Source organism: Ictalurus furcatus, chromosome 1, assembly GCF_023375685.1.
Source record: "Ictalurus furcatus strain D&B chromosome 1, Billie_1.0, whole genome shotgun sequence".
Lineage (NCBI taxonomy): Eukaryota > Metazoa > Chordata > Actinopteri > Siluriformes > Ictaluridae > Ictalurus > Ictalurus furcatus.
The window spans coordinates 7,392,448-7,409,596 of NC_071255.1; the positions used below are offsets into that span (position 1 = coordinate 7,392,448).

Here is a 17,149-nt window from a genome sequence, read left to right on the forward strand (position 1 = left end):
GTTGATGAGGAACAGGTGTGTTCAATGATTCCATCAGGGAGCAGCATGAAGTGGAGTGCTACACACACACACACACACACACGAGAGGGAGAGAAATCACTGAAAACACGAGGAAGGGGAAAAATGGGAAACACAGGAGCTTGGGCCAGGACCATGACAAAAGATCCCAATTAAATAATCAAATTTCCACAAACAAATGTTACTGGCTTGGTCTCTCCTATATACGCATACCTTCTCTCCACATAGATACTATAGCTGGAATATACATATTCTCTACACAACAAGTCATTATTCTTCAAAACTGGTTCAGAAATAAACTAATTTTAGATGGCCGATTTCTTCACTCAAATGGTAGGCCATTTAGTTACCTAGATTTCCTGCAAAAATATAAAATTCCTTTATCTGTTAAGAAATATGCAATTGTATTTTATACTATTCCAGCTGGAGTGACTATGTTGTTGAGGGATGTTAACTTTCCATGGCCACTTGGCCATGCTCTCTTGATTTAATGGATACTTCTGTTGGGAGTGTGTGCTTTTCAAAAAAGCAGCAATGTAATAACAAGAAAATTAGAGCTTTATTTCAGAAAGACATTGTTACGATTCCTTATATAATGCCATATTGGGATGGCATTGTGGCGAATATACCTTGGCGAAAAGTATGATCCTTGCCACTGAAGTACTTACTTTCCAACAAAATGAGAGAAGTTGCGCTTAAATTAATTCATAGAATTTATCCATCGAATGTATTTCTTATGAGATACAAGGCTGACATTGAAACTGACTGCTCCTTTTCTAAAAACATGTCTGAAAATAGACATGTCAATTATTCATCTCTTTTCCAATGTACTTATACTAACAAATTTTGGTCTGAGCTCTTAATTTCTTTTCAAGTTAATTTTAGTGATGACTTTTCAGAATGAAAAAATTCTGAATGAAGAAATTAATTTTGAGAAAAGTACAAAGAGAAGAATTTCATAATTCTTGTTATAAAATTATTTTATAATATTTTATTATTATAAAATTATTATTATAACAATTATTATTATGATATTGTTATTTGCTATATATCATATTCATAAATACAAATTTAGTGGTGCCAAACATTTGTTTCTTGTTTTCAGGACTAAACTGGTTGGATACATGAGGTGGACTTGCGCTGAAAGAGGGGTGGTGGCGTGTTTCCTGACCCTTTAAGTTTTTAACGGGCCTGTGGAATCATGCCAAGAATATATTTTGACTGAAGAACTATCTGGCTAACATAATAATGCCCTATAGGCTTAGGGTACATTACATTTAGTCAGCTATTTATCTGACCTCAGTTAGCCACCATAGACAATGTCAAAAAGTTTATTTTAGCTGTGGTCTTTTCTTGACCGTTACCACATAGTAGTATATATTTAAGCGAACCAGATTTCCGATCAGTAATGTAGGATATTTTGCTTCTCCAACCTACATTGGCCCTGCTAACTAACAAATTCAAACTATAAAATTGATTAAAAGATCTATCTTACACTTAAGATAAATAAAACAGCCAAACTCACAAAGGGATTTTGTGAGTTTCAGATGGATTCAGATGAAGTAGGTTTATTAGCAGTCAAATAAGACAGTGAACAATCCTGCTGGTACCAGGTATGCACGACACATGAAGATGTAACTTGCACCAAAGGACCTGCTAGCTTACAATCTATTATATAGATTCCATGTATATTCCTCTTATCCAACTTTAACCAATCACACATGTTTCCTCTTTCTGCACATTCAATCCCAAGTCTCCACACATATCCTCATTACCTCTTGGGTTCTCTATTTTAATGCTGCCCTAAACTTTTCCTTATTTCTTGCCTTAGTCTGTTTTCTTGCAACATTATTTATGTCATTATTTTTGACAGTTATACTGTATGTTCTATTATTTTTTTCTGGCAGTTAGTTCCTTATCTACTTTTGATCTATTTCTACCTTGGATGCGTGACAGACTTTTCTCTTGTCATGGATGAGTGAGCATTCTAACGCTTTTCTACATGGTATAGTTGTTCATCTTTTAGTTGGCTGTCTCCTCTCTCTTTGCTCCTTGTCTGAGGCTTGGTAGGGTCAGACTTTTGCTTATAACTTATTCTATATTTTATGCGTTCTTCTAACTTAAACATATGGTCAAACATCATCCCTGGGCCTTCCAAGGTGAACCCTGGACCTTCCAAGATGGTTGATACACACAAACCCACTCTCACACTTTTCCCAGACACCCTTACACTCTTCGCAAATGTCTAAAGAGTCCTTTCTTGACTATACATATTTAGTTGCAGTGAGGACATCTCAAACCAGTGGGAAGAGGAGATTTTGGCTGGAGGACTCATGTTTTTCTTCTTGTTCTCTTCTTCTCCGCTCGTTTCCTCCTGTGTTGCTCAAAATATTCCCCTCCTTGATGTATGAGTGATCTCCAGGTGTTCCTCTCTTTTGCACCTAAGTGCACTGCAAACTTTAAAATGGCCTTTGTGCTAATAATAATAATGTGCCCATTACACATACTGTGAAACTTTATTCTGTAAAAGTAGAGAGTAATGTTTCTTTGTTAATGTTAAATGTTTTTTATATATTCTGTTAACCTCAATTTCCTCCGTGTGTGTATGAACTTTTCACGTTTGCCTGGGTGCTTCTCTCTTATCATCAACAATGCATCGGTCATGAGGCTCTTCTGTATGTGCGTTCTTATCTTTAACAGTACATCTGTCAGAACTTCCTAATTTTTGTGCTGGTGCTTTTTACTAGAGATGAACCGGTACTAAATTTCTCAGCCAATACCGATAGCCGATTATTCAGAGTGACATCGGCCAATGTCAATACCGATAGTTCGGTGGTTCTGCCTTTTATACCTTCTTTTAAATTAATAATAACTAATTCCACAATTCTGAAAGAAATTCCAATAAAAACTTTATTCTCTCAATTTCAACAAGTTGTTTCACAGTAACTGGTCTCATAAACAGACAACACCTTACTCAAATTAACATTAACACATTAACTAAATTCTGAAAATTAAATTTTCTCAGAAAATTCTCAGAAGATTTCTTAACTTATTGAATGTTATTAATTCATATAAACATTGACTGAATTCTAAAAAAACAAAAAAAAAAACACTTCTGTTAGGCTCACATTCATGCACCACAAACAAAAGCATTTCTACTTTATCATTGAGCAACAAACTGGTAAAATATATAAACTTTTTTTGATGGTATTAACTCATATTAACATTAACTGGATATGAAACATACTATTCTACAAATATATTTTTCTGTGCAATATACTTTTTTGTCAACTCATCTTCATTTAAATCTTTCAACAGTGTACTGGCGCTTTAATTCAGCATGAGCAGCTCAGGGGGAAAAAAAAATAATTTAGACTCGACGCTGAAACTCAGGGCCTGGTCCAGCTGAAGCCCATTATGAATGCAGTTTTATAGATTTGGAGAATTACTAACTGTGAGGGTAAATAAATTTTCACACAGGCCCAGTTGGTACTGGTTAACTTTTTTGCTGTAGTAAATAACATTATCTTTTAAAAACCGTATTTTGTGTTTACCTAGGTTGCCTTTGTTTTATCTTAGATTTTGTTTTAATTTCTGAACCAATTATGTATGAAATATACACAAAAAAAAACCCCAGAAGAAATCAGAATGGGGCAAATACTTTTTCATAGCACTGTAGTGTATACAAGGCACCATACAATGATCATTTAAAATAAATAGTCAAGAAAAATTATCAGTTAAAATTGTATCAAACCATGCACATGATAAAGTGGAGTGCTACTATTGTAACATATTAAAGTAATTTGCAACCTAGATTGAATTTTCTTTATCTCTCTACTCCCTTTTTTGAGTGTAATTGTGTTGGGTGTTCAGAAAATACATTTTCAGAAAATACGGTATATTTACTGCTATCTGTGTAATGTACAATGTAACCAATGCTTGTGCTTATTTAATCATAATTATATGAAATACAGTCCCATCTCTCTGGCTTCATGCAGGTTTATCTTTTTTAACAACAAATGCAGTCTGCACAGGCAAAACCTAAAGTTCAAACCAAGAATAGACATTCAGAGCTATTAATTGTTTAAACAACCAAACTAACTGGGCATACCTCTGCAACAAGAAACATCTGTCAGTTATGTTCCAATATTTTTTTTTATCATTTGGGTGGGTTCAAACTAAAAGTGTTTAACACATCTAGATGTAAATATCAGGAGATGAAAGTTGACATTCTAATCTATAGTATCAGATTCATATTTTTGATCTTAAACCCAAATGTCTTCAGTGCATAGCAAAAAACAACAAAATTGGCCTTGCCGTTCCAATACTTTTGGAGGAGACCGTATACTATAGTCAGGATAATCCATAAGCAGCTGATTGCAGATGTTGTTATAGCAGTGTGGAACATTAGCCCAAAAAATGGTGTGTTTCAGTTTTGGGATGGTTCTGGGACATTTCTTATAAAGATAGTCTGCTATTACATTAAATATTAGAAATTATTACAATACACCAGTATGGACAAAATAATCTCAGAATGACATACGACTTGATGATGGTTGCATCACCAAGAAAAGAAATAGTAACAATTTGCTATTATCTGAAGCATATTTAATTTAAAATCAAATTAGGTGAATCCATTGATAGTTTGTAGAATTCCTTTGTGACAAGAGATACACACGAATAAAACATACAACTTTTAATAATAATAAGAAAGTTATTCATCAACATAATACACACACACATACACATACATAAATACATACATAAATACATATATATATATATATATACATATATATATATATATATATATATATATATATTATATACACACACATACATATATATATATATATATATATATATATATATATATATATATATATATATATATATATATATATATATATATATACACACACACACACAATATATGGCAATGGACAATATATAAAAGTGTACTGAATATAGCTGATACACTATTAGATAATAAGTGGAATGATGCTTAATTGCAGGTATACACAAATACTGTAGGCAGCTGTTTAGATTGTATGTGATGTGGGGAAAACAATTAATTCTAGCTAAACCACCAGATCAACATTGAAGAAGGTGCGTAGAGAAGCTTTATAGTTACAGTTGCACTCACAATTATTCAACCCCCATTGCAAATCAGGTTTATTGTCAAAATTTATAGACTTTCAGCTGTTTGCAATGAACAAATAAAACAAAAGCAATTGAAATAGTTCAACACAATGAATGCTTCAAGTGGTTTCCCCAAAATACAACTGAAAATTCAACTTATAATGATTTCTCCAGTTTCAAAATTATTCAACCCCTGAATAGAATCCCTCACTACAGCACAAATATGCAAAACAGGTGTTGTCTCAAGCACACCTGATGCAACTAATCAAGGGCTTCATTAGTTGCACCAGGTGTGCTTAAGCTGGAACACATAAAATACCTGAACTGGCTAGGGGTAGATAATACATGAAATTCCTGGATGGGGCAGAGAAAGGAAGATATCAATGGCTGCAACCAGATTCTGAGAAGGCAGGTTGTGAAAACCCTCGAGTGACTGCAAATGACCTGCAGCAAGACTTGGTGGCAACAGGCACTGAGGTTTCAGTGAGCCCAGTATGGTGCATACTAAACACAGAAGGTTTCCATGCCAGAACTCCAAGACGTACACCACTTCTGACCCAAAAGCACAAGAAAAGTTGGCTCAAAATCATATAAATAAGCCACAGAAGTTTTGGGATTCTGTTCTGTGGAACTTTTCAGCATGATGGATCAGCAGTATGTCTGGAGGAAGAAGAATGAAGAAAGAACATTCTGTCCACGGTCAAGCATGGTGGTGGCTCAGTGATGCTCTGGGGCTGCTTTGCTTCCTTTGGCACTGGAAACCTGCAGCATGTGGAAGGTGAGCTGGATTCAATTATCAGGAAATCCTAGGAGAAAACATCATGCCGTCTGTGAGGAAGCTGAACCTTGGGCGTCATTGGACCTTCCAACAGGACAATGATCTCAAGCATACCTCAAATTCCACCAAGGCTTGGTTGCAGAAGAAGTCCTGGAAGAATCTACAGGGCCATCACAGTCAAGTGACTTGAACTACATAGAATATCTCTGTTGGGATTTGAAGAAGGTGGTTGCAGGGTATACAAATCCAAGCATATTACTGAACTGGAGGCCATTGCTCAAGAGGAATGGGATAAGATTCCTCAGGAACGCTGCCAGAAGCTGGTGTCTGGCTGTGCGTCTTGTTTGCAGCAGGTCATAACAGCAAAAGGGTGCCCTACTAAGTACTAAAGATGCTTGCCATGAAGGGGTTGGATAATTTTGAGACTGGAGAAGTCATTATAAGTTGCATTTTCAGTTGAATTTGGGGAAACCACTTGAAGCATTCGTTGTGTTGAATTATTTCAATTGCTTTTGTTTGATTTGTTCATTGCATACAGCTGAAAGTCTGTATACTTTAACAATAAACCTGATTTGCAATGGGGGTTGAATAATTTTTATTGCAACTGTATGTTCGATGTCTTCTTGGTTGGTCCTGATCCTTGAAGAGTGATTTCAGTCTAGTCAAGCATTGCATCAGTTGAGGATTGCAGAGAAAGATTTGCTTGACTCCATGTTGCACAGTTCAGCTGAGATCGGGGCACCAAGTCTGCTTTTCCTGAGTTTGCGGATAAAGTGATAGGTGAACTCTTGTACCACTATGGAGCACCACACTGCATCATGTTGACCCCAACAAAGTTTTTGATTTGTGGACACATGTTGCCTGCTCACCCTATACAGGATGTCCCCCACCTTGTGCCCAGAGTTCTAATGTACTGTTTTGTGTCAGGTAAAGCACAGCTCTAACATGGGAACAGTGATGTGTGTGTTCAAGTGACTGTAATTTAATATACATGCAAAGTTCACCTACCCACACTTTATTTGTCGATTTTGCTCCTTACTAAGACCATCTCTTCACAGGAATAAATGACACGTAATTGTTTGTCCTGGGAGCTTGTATGCAGTAGAAATAGTGGGAAAAGGATTTTCCAATCACTTTTCATGTGCATTGATTTTATTAGTTTCCATACCTTTCAATGCTTCAATAGGTGAAGTTTGTTGATTTCAAGCTATATATTTCAAAGGTTAGAGGGACTGGGGTCCCACTGGACCCAATAAAAAATAATGGGAGTGGGATGTTTTTAATTTTATGTAGGCAAACGTTTAAGCTTTGTTAGACACACAGAGAGACACACATTTATAATAACATTCAGTAAAATTCTTTTATAAATAAGTTTATAAAGAACATATTAGCTGTAGACATAGCTGTAGATTTTGTCTCTTTTTGGTAAGCATTATAAGAGATTCGAACAAGCTATATAACAGTAATATTTGCGCTGGTGGTGTCCACATCTGTAATCTGATTTCTGGGCTGGCACTGGCTCAGCAACTGGCTTCAACATTTTTCAGTGCTCCTCCAGTCCAAATGCAGACCAGATCCACTTTACAGTATAATGTCTTCTAGATCAGCTCTGCCCCAGTTTCTTGACTTTTCTCTCTGACTCAAGCAGCCAGACTGTATTAAATACTAACTAAAGTTACAACTAAATTTCTAAGTCATTTGACTATTTTTTTTTTTTTTTTTTAACAAATAAAAAAAGCTTTTAAAACTACCAGGCTTCTGTGATTCTATACATACTAACTATATCAAACACAACATTAGCATGATATTAAAATATTTAATTTACTTTTTTACATTGACTAGTCTACAGGAACTTGCTATTATTACATATTAAAAACCAAATCAATATGACATAAAAATTTATTATATTCCAAGTAAAGTTAATTTATTGTTATGCTAAAATGTCACATGAGAATAACAATCTAATATAATCCAATGATTAAATTCACTACTTTTTCAAACATTTACTGTGAACATTTATAAAAAATATTGCTAATCCCAGCTGGAGTATTCTTGGGTACTATGATCTATAGTACACTCTCTTACTTCTGGTCACTAAGTGAATAGAAGACAGACACCATTGTTAGGAGATGCATTGTTATTAAACATTATTAGCAGTGTTTATCAGTTGCTACATCACACAGTTTTTTCCTCTGTTGACTTAAAATACTAAAAGAAGAATATACTTTTATGAAATCACACAAATGTTCTGTTCATTTTAACCAAACGGCACTTTTTTTTCTAACAATGATTACTGTTAATAAATCATGGCAGGTTGGATGCATTAGCCTTAGCCACACTTTACAGTCACTTCACTGCAGTGCTAATTGTTAATGCTAATCATCTAGCTAACATGAGCTGGCCTGACATGATCGTAAAGCCATATTTATAAAATTTCATAAATAGCATGGTTAATGCTAGCTGTTAGCTAACATAATTTTATCTGACCTGACTCAGAGAATCTTAAATATTAATAAAGTTAATTAACAAATACAGTTAATTAACAAATACAACATAACCAGCACTGGTCAACCAGATAACATAAGCCGGCCAGGATGTCTGAGAGGATTTTAAGTTTTCTATATAGTAAAATGCAGTGAATTAAACAAAGAGTTTGGCATTATCGTATTTACTCAACAAATCAAAATACTGAATTAAAAGCCTGATAAAATAGATTACATTTTGTGCACACAATACAATTTCATGACATGATTTTACTATTTTTATATTAAATTGTGCACACAAGTAACTTTCGGAGAATTAAAAATATTTTTCCTGGCCTGTCCAGTCACTTGCTGTATCTCTCAAGAGTAGAGGCAGTGTTTTTCACCCCTGCCTAAGTTTCATGCTTTTCTGCTGTACTTCAAGATACTTGTGCAAACAAATGATGTGCTGCATCAAGTGCTATTTCCTAAGCTGCCGAATAATGAGGATGGAAGCCATATTGTTAAGTTATTAATTATATTGAATGGGTTGCCCAGAAAATGAACTTAAGCACTTGGAGAACTTTCCACACATAAAGATGGACATGTTCTAAGTAGCTGTCTCTGAATGTCATCATTGTGATCGGCTTTTCTAGGAGGGAGGGTAATGAAGAGAGCACACCCAGCCAACTTTCTATGGTGGTGAATGATAAATCAGGTTTATACTAAATCAGGCTTAAGTATTTTGCTTGATGTATTTAATGTTGTTAGTATTTTACAAACACAAAGCACATTCAGGAAAAATATATTTTTTAAAAAGTACTACAATACATTCTTATATGTTCTCATGAAAAATTGCTGATTAAATATATTAAACAAATTAAAAGAATAGCAAGGTATGGATGTAATACATACATATATTTTCATTGCAAGAAATTGTTCTAAACAAAAATCAGTATTGGGTACTTTAACCCTTGTGCGTCAATTAAAAAAGCTACATATAGATCCATAGAGGACAAAAATGTCCATAAGGACGCACAAGGGTTAATCAAGTACCATATTTAAAGGTCTTCATCATGCTGAGGACAGAGGAAGTACAGAAACAGTCTGCATCCAGTTTATTATAATACCAACTGTAATATTAAAACATACAAAAATAATAATATAGTTCTAGGTAAGATGCTTGCTGGTAATTTATCATATTATTTCAGTACAGAACAGATCAAATGTATGTTAACAATTTAATTCTCATGCCTAGTTCACTCTTAAGCCCTATATGCGCTTTGAAACACTCAAATTGCACTAAAGTAAAACGTATGTAGTATATTTTGGCTATCAATACTTCTTTTTTTAGCAACGAAAAAAAAATGCATCTTGGATAGCTGCCCATCCTAGAATTTCAGAAATGTGCTGTCATGTGGAGCCCAACTCCAACTGTCAGCAGCCTGGAATACTAACAATACCATGCATTTTTGGTAATCCCACAAAAAACAAAGTCAACTTTGCCTTATAAAACAATGTCTTGTGTATGGAAGTTCAGAAAGGCCATGAGTTACTTATTTTTTTTCAGTACTGTTATATCAAGTTCACAACTTATTTTTCTTGCGGTCTCAATATAACAAAAGATGTTTTCTTGAGCTCATACCTTATTGTTCTTGTGAATTCGCAGTAACAAAAGTTATTTTCCAAGATCATGTAGCAGTAGCATACTGGCATTACATTATTGTGGCCAGTGGCATAGCAGTAGCATACTAGCATTACTTTATTGTGGCCAGTGGCACATTGTCATATAATTGGTATTATGGTGTTTCTGCAGTAATTACATCATATTTTCAAACATTTTGATCACCACTTGTCTCGTGAACCGCAAATCATCTATGCAGCATCTCTTAAGCATCGTGAAATAACCATGGAGATGTCCTGGTCCCTCAATTAGGCTGGCAATGAAATTGACCACCCATTCAAGATCACTATAATGTAACAGAAAAACAAAATAGTTGCAGACTTCTTAGTCGCCTTCCCAAGTGATGGACACTAATTTGGAAAATGTCTAGCGATCATAAATATAAGATAGACATATATATATATTTTATTGATCCTGAAGTGGAAATATACATATATTGCAACTCTCTATCATTGCACCAGCTTTTTTCTCGTGTTAATCCCTGATTAAAGTAAAAACATATGTGCTCAAAGTTGATGTATATCATATATGCCTAAAAATGCATTTTGACATAATGAGAAAAATAAGTTGTGATCTAAAAACAAACAAACAAACAAAAAAAAACCCAGCTTTTGATATTTTGAGATGACAAGAAAAATAAGTTGTGATCTCAAAATAACAGTACAAAAAAAGAAAAAACTCATGGCCTTTCTGGACCTCCATACTTATCACCTAAAATTTTATACTTTCTTTGTGTTTAAGCTGACAGTGATATTTTGTAGCTCTTTTGCTTCAGTATGAGGAACAGCTATTGATTTCTTCAAGACCAAGGACTATCTTCTTCCAAAATATTGACCAAGCAGTGGATTAGAGACACTACCCATATATACATAAGTTTGAGCTGTACTGCTGTTAAAAGTTGTGTTATAGTTAGTCATGGACCAAAATGTTTGCAGCTTGCAGTTTTTATTTCTGTCCTTTATGCTGTATGCATTCTAAGGTTGTTTCTTATAGTTGCCAAAATTGCAGTGAAGTGTGCCCTCTACTGGGTAAAAATCCATTTGCATCTGTTTCTTACAGCTCTACATCAGAAAAGGACTTACTTCCTTGATCTTTGATGCGGGTGTTGAGCATGGAGTTTGTGCAGGTGTTAGTGCGTGATACCTCCTCTGTGAATGCTGTTTCCAGCACTTTCAATATAGACTTCCGCACCTTATCTTTGAAATCCTGACCAATGAACACATACAATAATGGGTTCAGGCAGCTGTTGAGAAAAGCCAAACTAGTGGCTATGGGAATGCCAATAGTAGTTATATGCTCCAGGGTTGGGCTATTCTTGGGGGCCATGTGGTGAGCCATCTCGATCAGCACCAGGATGTGGTATGGAGCCCAGCATAAGAAAAAAGCTGTGATCACAGCAGCAATGATTTTAAAAGGGCGCCCTGTGCGACCAGACATTGAGCGGTTTCTTTTGAGGCGATGGATGATGATTGCATAGCAGGAGACAATGATTGAAAAAGGCACAACAAACCCCAGGAGAAAACGTGTGATGATCATAGCACGGTGTCGCAGGAGACGGAGCTCCACCACCTCTGTAGTCTCATAATCATCAGAAAAGGCAAAGTTGTTAAAGCAGTTGATAATGTTTGGATTATTGTAATCTGGAGCAGTGTCCCTGAAGACAAAGTAGGGAGAGCTCAAAAGTAAAGCAAATACCCAGACACCAAGGCTCAGTCCAGATGCACAGCTGACACTTCGATGGTTCTGTGCCCATATTGGATGCACAACTGATATGCAACGGTCCACACTAATCACCACTAGGATGTACACACTAGCAAACATGTTGAGGAAACTGAGTGTGCTGTTGAGCTTGCACATGAAGCGTCCAAATGGCCAGTGGAAGCCCATGGCTGTGTAAGCCACACTGAGAGGCAAGAAGGCAGTGAAAAGGAAGTCTGCTACTGCCAGGTTGAGAAACCAAACTGTATTCACTGTCTTCTTCATCGTGAATCCAGACACCCAGATCACAATGCCATTCCCAACCACTCCAAGCACAAAGGCTAAACAGTAGACTATGAGTGACATGATGTTGAGTGATTGCCTGAGTTCTGCATGCTCATCATCATATTCATCATAATAGTCTTCCTCTGACCCGTTACCCATGGAGAAGTTATGGATAGGCATCTCTGTCCAGTTCATATGCATCACAGAAATGGCTGTAGAAATCTGTACAACCTGGTTTGGCAGAAAAATAATGTTCAGATTCTGAAAATTCCTTTCAGAATATACATTTTACAAAGAAAAAACATTCATGTTTGAGTTTCAATATTTTAACGTGTTATTCTACTTTTGTCCGCTTGAGGTCACAAGTGTAGCACCTCAAATTGACCTAGTTACAGCGGTTCTTAACCTTTTTGCGGGTGCGACCCACATTTAAGAATGAAAATGCTTCATTTAGAAGTGCCATAGGTTGTTCAAACAACATTAGGACATAATTAAAATCAACCGCTATCATAAAAGTCACTTCAGTGCAGTGTTATACACTAGTCATTCTCTTGGAAAGCACAAATTGTGATTTGTATTTAGACATGAACTCTTCTGCCTCCTTCACCTTTAAGAGCTCTGTGTACTTTTCCCTATTTTTTTTTTTTTTTACAAATTGAAATAAAAAGTCCTTCAGAAAAAGAACACTTCTTAAGAAATTATTCAGCTAGTTTGTAACAACAACAACAACAACAACAACAATAATAATAATAATAATAATAATAATAATAATAATAATAATAATAATGAGGAAGAAGAAGAAGAAGAAGAGGAATAAAACACTATAACACCAAATAAAATCACTTTTTTTTTTTTTTGCAGTTTATCTTTTAAACTTAATACAAAGTTACCATTGGAAATATATTCTGCACAGTATTACAGCGCATATAACAACTACTCATGCATGTACATTAAGTTTAACTAATCATCAAACGATATAAAAAGATTGTAACCTGCTACACTAATGGTTTGTCGAGCAATTACATTTCAAAAGAAGTAAAATCAAACAAGTAACAAGCAAAACAACGTAAGCTTACCCAGAGTATCAGATCGCCCAAATAAATCCTCAGAACCACCGCACAGATATCCGACACTCAAGACAAGGAAACGCAGTGTTGAAAGAAAATTCTGGAGACGCGATCTGAGTTTACAGATCAGTGTGTGCAGATTGCTGATACAACATTCACGCGCGTTCTATCGGTAGTGCTCTGCAACTTTTTTGGTTCTGCTGAACATCACTGAGTCGCTGTCTTTAAACGACGTGACGTCACGACGTCTCTCATCTCATACCGACCAATCGTATAGAGTCGCATCTATTAATTTTTTTTGTCAGAAACACTAAACGTTATCTGTTACAGAAACAGATGTTCTGTTACATGCAAAAGAAATCATTCAGTTTCGGTTGAGCTGGACAAGTAATGTGAAACACCTAAACCAAATTTTCCTGATCTATATTTATTTTTTCTCTTACTGCAGTGAGTGTGGGATCTTCAGAAAGGGCTCCAGCACAGACCACTCATACCATAAGTACTGGATTCAGAAATCTCTGCTGCAAAGCAAAGAATTGTACTCTGTTGCAGAGTTGCAGTTTAAAGCTATGGGATGTAAGATTTTTTTGAATGGTTTCGAAGGAGTGAACAAGTTTGGGAGCACACAGATTAAAGACTGGAACAAATCTCATAGCAGAACAAGGAAGAAGTTGACAAACACCGGGGACCCAACCCAAGCTGAGTTGTGCATTCTGAGATGCTTTTTTCTGAGATGCTTTTTTGCTCACCACGGTTGTAAAGAGTGCTTATTTGAGTTCCTGTCAGCTCAAACCAGTCTGGTTATTCTCTTCTGATATCTATTATCAACAAAGTGTTTCAGCCTGCAGACCCTCTGCACACTGAATTTTTTTTATTTATTTTTTTGCTTTTTGCACCATTCTGTGTAAACTCTAGAGACTGTTGTGTGTGAAAATCCCAGGAGATCAGCAGTTACTGAAATACTCAAACCAGCCCATCTGGCACCAACAACCATGCCCTGGTTAAAGTCACAGCGATCACACTTTTCCCCCATTCTGATATTTGATGTGAACATTAACTGAAGCTCTTAACCTGTATCTGCATGAGTGCATGTATATGTATTGTGCTGCCCCCACATGATTGGCTGATTTGATAAATTGCATAAATGAGCAGGTGTACAGGTGTTCCTATTAAAGTGGATGGTGAGCGTATATATAGGAACACCTGTGTAAACAATCAGGTCCATAAGTATTTGGACAGCTTTAATTCAGCATTTGACTGAATCTGAGTAGAAAGTATAATTGTATACACTTCAGAATTAATCCTGCTACTTCTATCAGTACTCAGATCATCAATAAACACCAGTGACCCAGTTCTATTGGCAACTATATATGTCCATGCCATAACACTCCCTCCACCATGTTTGATAGATGATGTGGTATGCTTTGGAACATGAGCCCTTCCTTTCCTTCTCCATACTCTTCTCTTCCCATTATTCTGGTACAAGTTAATATTGTATTATTTTAAGCAAAATCTAATTTGGCCTTTCTGTTCTTGAGTGTTATCAGTTGTTTGCATCTTAAGGTAAACCATCTTTATTTACATTCATGAAGGCATCTCTTGACTGTAGACTTTGACAAGTGACTTCTCCAGTGTGTTCTTGACTTGGCTAGAGGTTTTGAATGGGGTTCTCTTCAACAAGGAAAGAATTCTGTGATCATCCACTTTAGTTATCTTCCATGGCCTTCCAGGCCTTTTGGTGTTGCTGAGATCACCAGTGTATTCCTTCTTTTTAAGAATGTACCAAATTGTTGATTTAAAGTTTCTGCTATCTCTCTGAGATAAGTCCGGTTTTTTTCAGCCTAATGATGGCCTCCTTCACTTGTAGTCTTTGGACTGCATTTTGAGAGTTCCCATGAACAGCTACCAAATGCAAATTCAATGCTTGGAATCAACTCCAAACCTTTTATCTCCTTAATTTGCCATGAAATAATGAGGAAACAGGCCACACCTGGCCATGAAACTTGTGATGCTTATCAGTCAATTGTCCAATTGCTTTTGATCCACTGAAAATTAAATTGAATTAAAGCTGAATGTCTACACTTCAATCACATCTTGATTGCTTCATTTCAGATATCCACTGTGGTGGTGTACAGAAACAAAATTACGAATGTTGTGTCACTGTCCGAAGACTTCGTGCACCCTTTAGAATTTTCTATACTTCTGCATGAATACAGTATGACCTAAAACATTATCAGATGCTCACACAAGTCCTAAAAGTAGACCAAGTGAACCTAATTAAACAAATGAGGCAAAAATATTATATTGGTCATTTATTGAGGAAAATGATCCAATATTACATATTGACAGTGGGGGAAATAAGTATTGAACATAGCAACATTTTTTTCAGTAAGTATATTTCCAATGAGGTTATTCACATGAAATTTTCACCAGACTTTGGTAGTAACTCAAGAAATCCACATATATAAAGAAATCCAAACATAAAGTTATGTGTAATAAAGAGGAATGACAGAGGAAAAAAGTATTGAACACGCTACAGGAAATGTAATTACTACTTAGTGGAGAAGCCTTTGTTTGTAATGACAGCTTCAAGGCACTTCCTGCATGAAGAAATTAATCTGCTGCAGTATTCAGGTGTGATTTGGGCCCATTCTTCTAAACATATTGTCTTTAAATTCTGTTCAATTGGATTCAAGTCAGGTGATTGACTGGGCCATTCTAACACCTTGATTTATTTTCTCTGAAACCAATTGAGAGTTTCCTTTGCTGTATGCTTTAGATCGTTGTCCTGCTGGAAGGTCCACCCACATCTTATCTTCATCATCCTGGTGGATGGCAGCAGATTCTTCTCAAGAATCTTTCAGTAAAGGGCTCCATTCATCGTTCCTTCAATTATATGAAGTCTGCCAGTACCATGTGATGAAAAACAGCCCCACACCATGATGCTTCCACCTCCACACTTCACTGTTGGTATAGTGTTTTTAGGGTGATGTGCAGTGCCAATTGTTCTCCAAACATGGTTTGTAGTATGATAGCCAAAAAGTTCACTTTTGCTCTCGTCTGACCAGACTACACTCTCCCAGAAGTTCATAGGCTTGTCCAAATGAGTTTTAGCAAACTTTAAACGAGCTTCGACATGCCTTTTCTTTAGTAATGGAGTCTTGCGGAGTGAGCGTGAGCAGTGGACTGCATTGCCTTTTGTTTTCTCTGTGACGATGGCACCTGCTGCCTCCAAGTGTTTCTAGAGCTTTTTCTGAGTGGTCCTTGGCTCTTGGGCTACTTTTCTGACTGTTATACACACACCAGTGTTGTGTATAACACGTTACTGTATTCTAATTACTTTTTCTGATAATGCAGTAATGCAACGCATTATATTTTAAATTTATGTAATTTGGTTACAGTTAATGATGTCAATAAAATTTTGTTATTTGCGTTACGAATTTAATGTTAAGAAAACAATATTAAGTAAAATGCATTTTAAAAATAAATCACATTTTGATTTTTTCTTTAGTCCCGAATAATTCTTGACTTGGAGCGGTTTGTCACTACATAACTGAATGTCAGTAAAGAAGGCTGCTTGTAATTTTATATCTTCAGTGAATGGAGCAGAGACCAATCAGACAGGGTTTACAGGAAAATACATCTTATTGGCTGACAGCTCTCAATTCTGCCAAACGCTAGCTCACACAGTCACTGTGAAGGAAAATGCTATACACCATTTAATTTTATTTATTTATTTATTTATTTTACTTTAAACCAGTAAAGGGGTTGAAACTAAAACTAAAACTTGAAAGTAAAGTAATTAGTAATCTGATTACTTTTTACATGCAGTAATCAGTAATGTAATCAAATTCCAATTTTAATGTAGTAATTAATTACTACTAACAATTACACACACACACACACACACACACACACACACACACACACACACACATACATACATACACTACCAGTCAAAAGTTTAGAGACACTCATTTTTCATTTTTATTTATGGGAATTATGTTGTGATAAA

At 35.7% G+C, this 17,149-nt stretch overlaps 1 protein-coding gene across 1 annotated transcript; it reads right to left on the reverse strand.

Annotated features, from left to right (window-relative positions):
- Positions 1–9,461: 9,461 nt before the first annotated feature.
- On the reverse strand, positions 9,462–13,604 carry fpr1 (formyl peptide receptor 1). Its single transcript, XM_053622853.1, has 2 exons — positions 13,144–13,604; positions 9,462–12,298 (listed from the first exon to the last, which is right to left on the reverse strand). Exon 2 carries the CDS (start codon positions 12,266–12,268, stop codon positions 11,138–11,140), a length of 1,131 nt encoding a protein of 376 aa, XP_053478828.1. The 5' UTR covers positions 12,269–12,298; positions 13,144–13,604; the 3' UTR covers positions 9,462–11,137.
- Between the last annotated feature and the right edge of the window lie 3,545 nt (positions 13,605–17,149).

Bases quoted from the DNA above. Each gene is read 5' to 3' on its own strand.
- fpr1 (XM_053622853.1), bottom strand. From the start codon at position 12,268: ATGCATATGAACTGGACAGAGATGCCTATCCATAACTTCTCCATGGGT.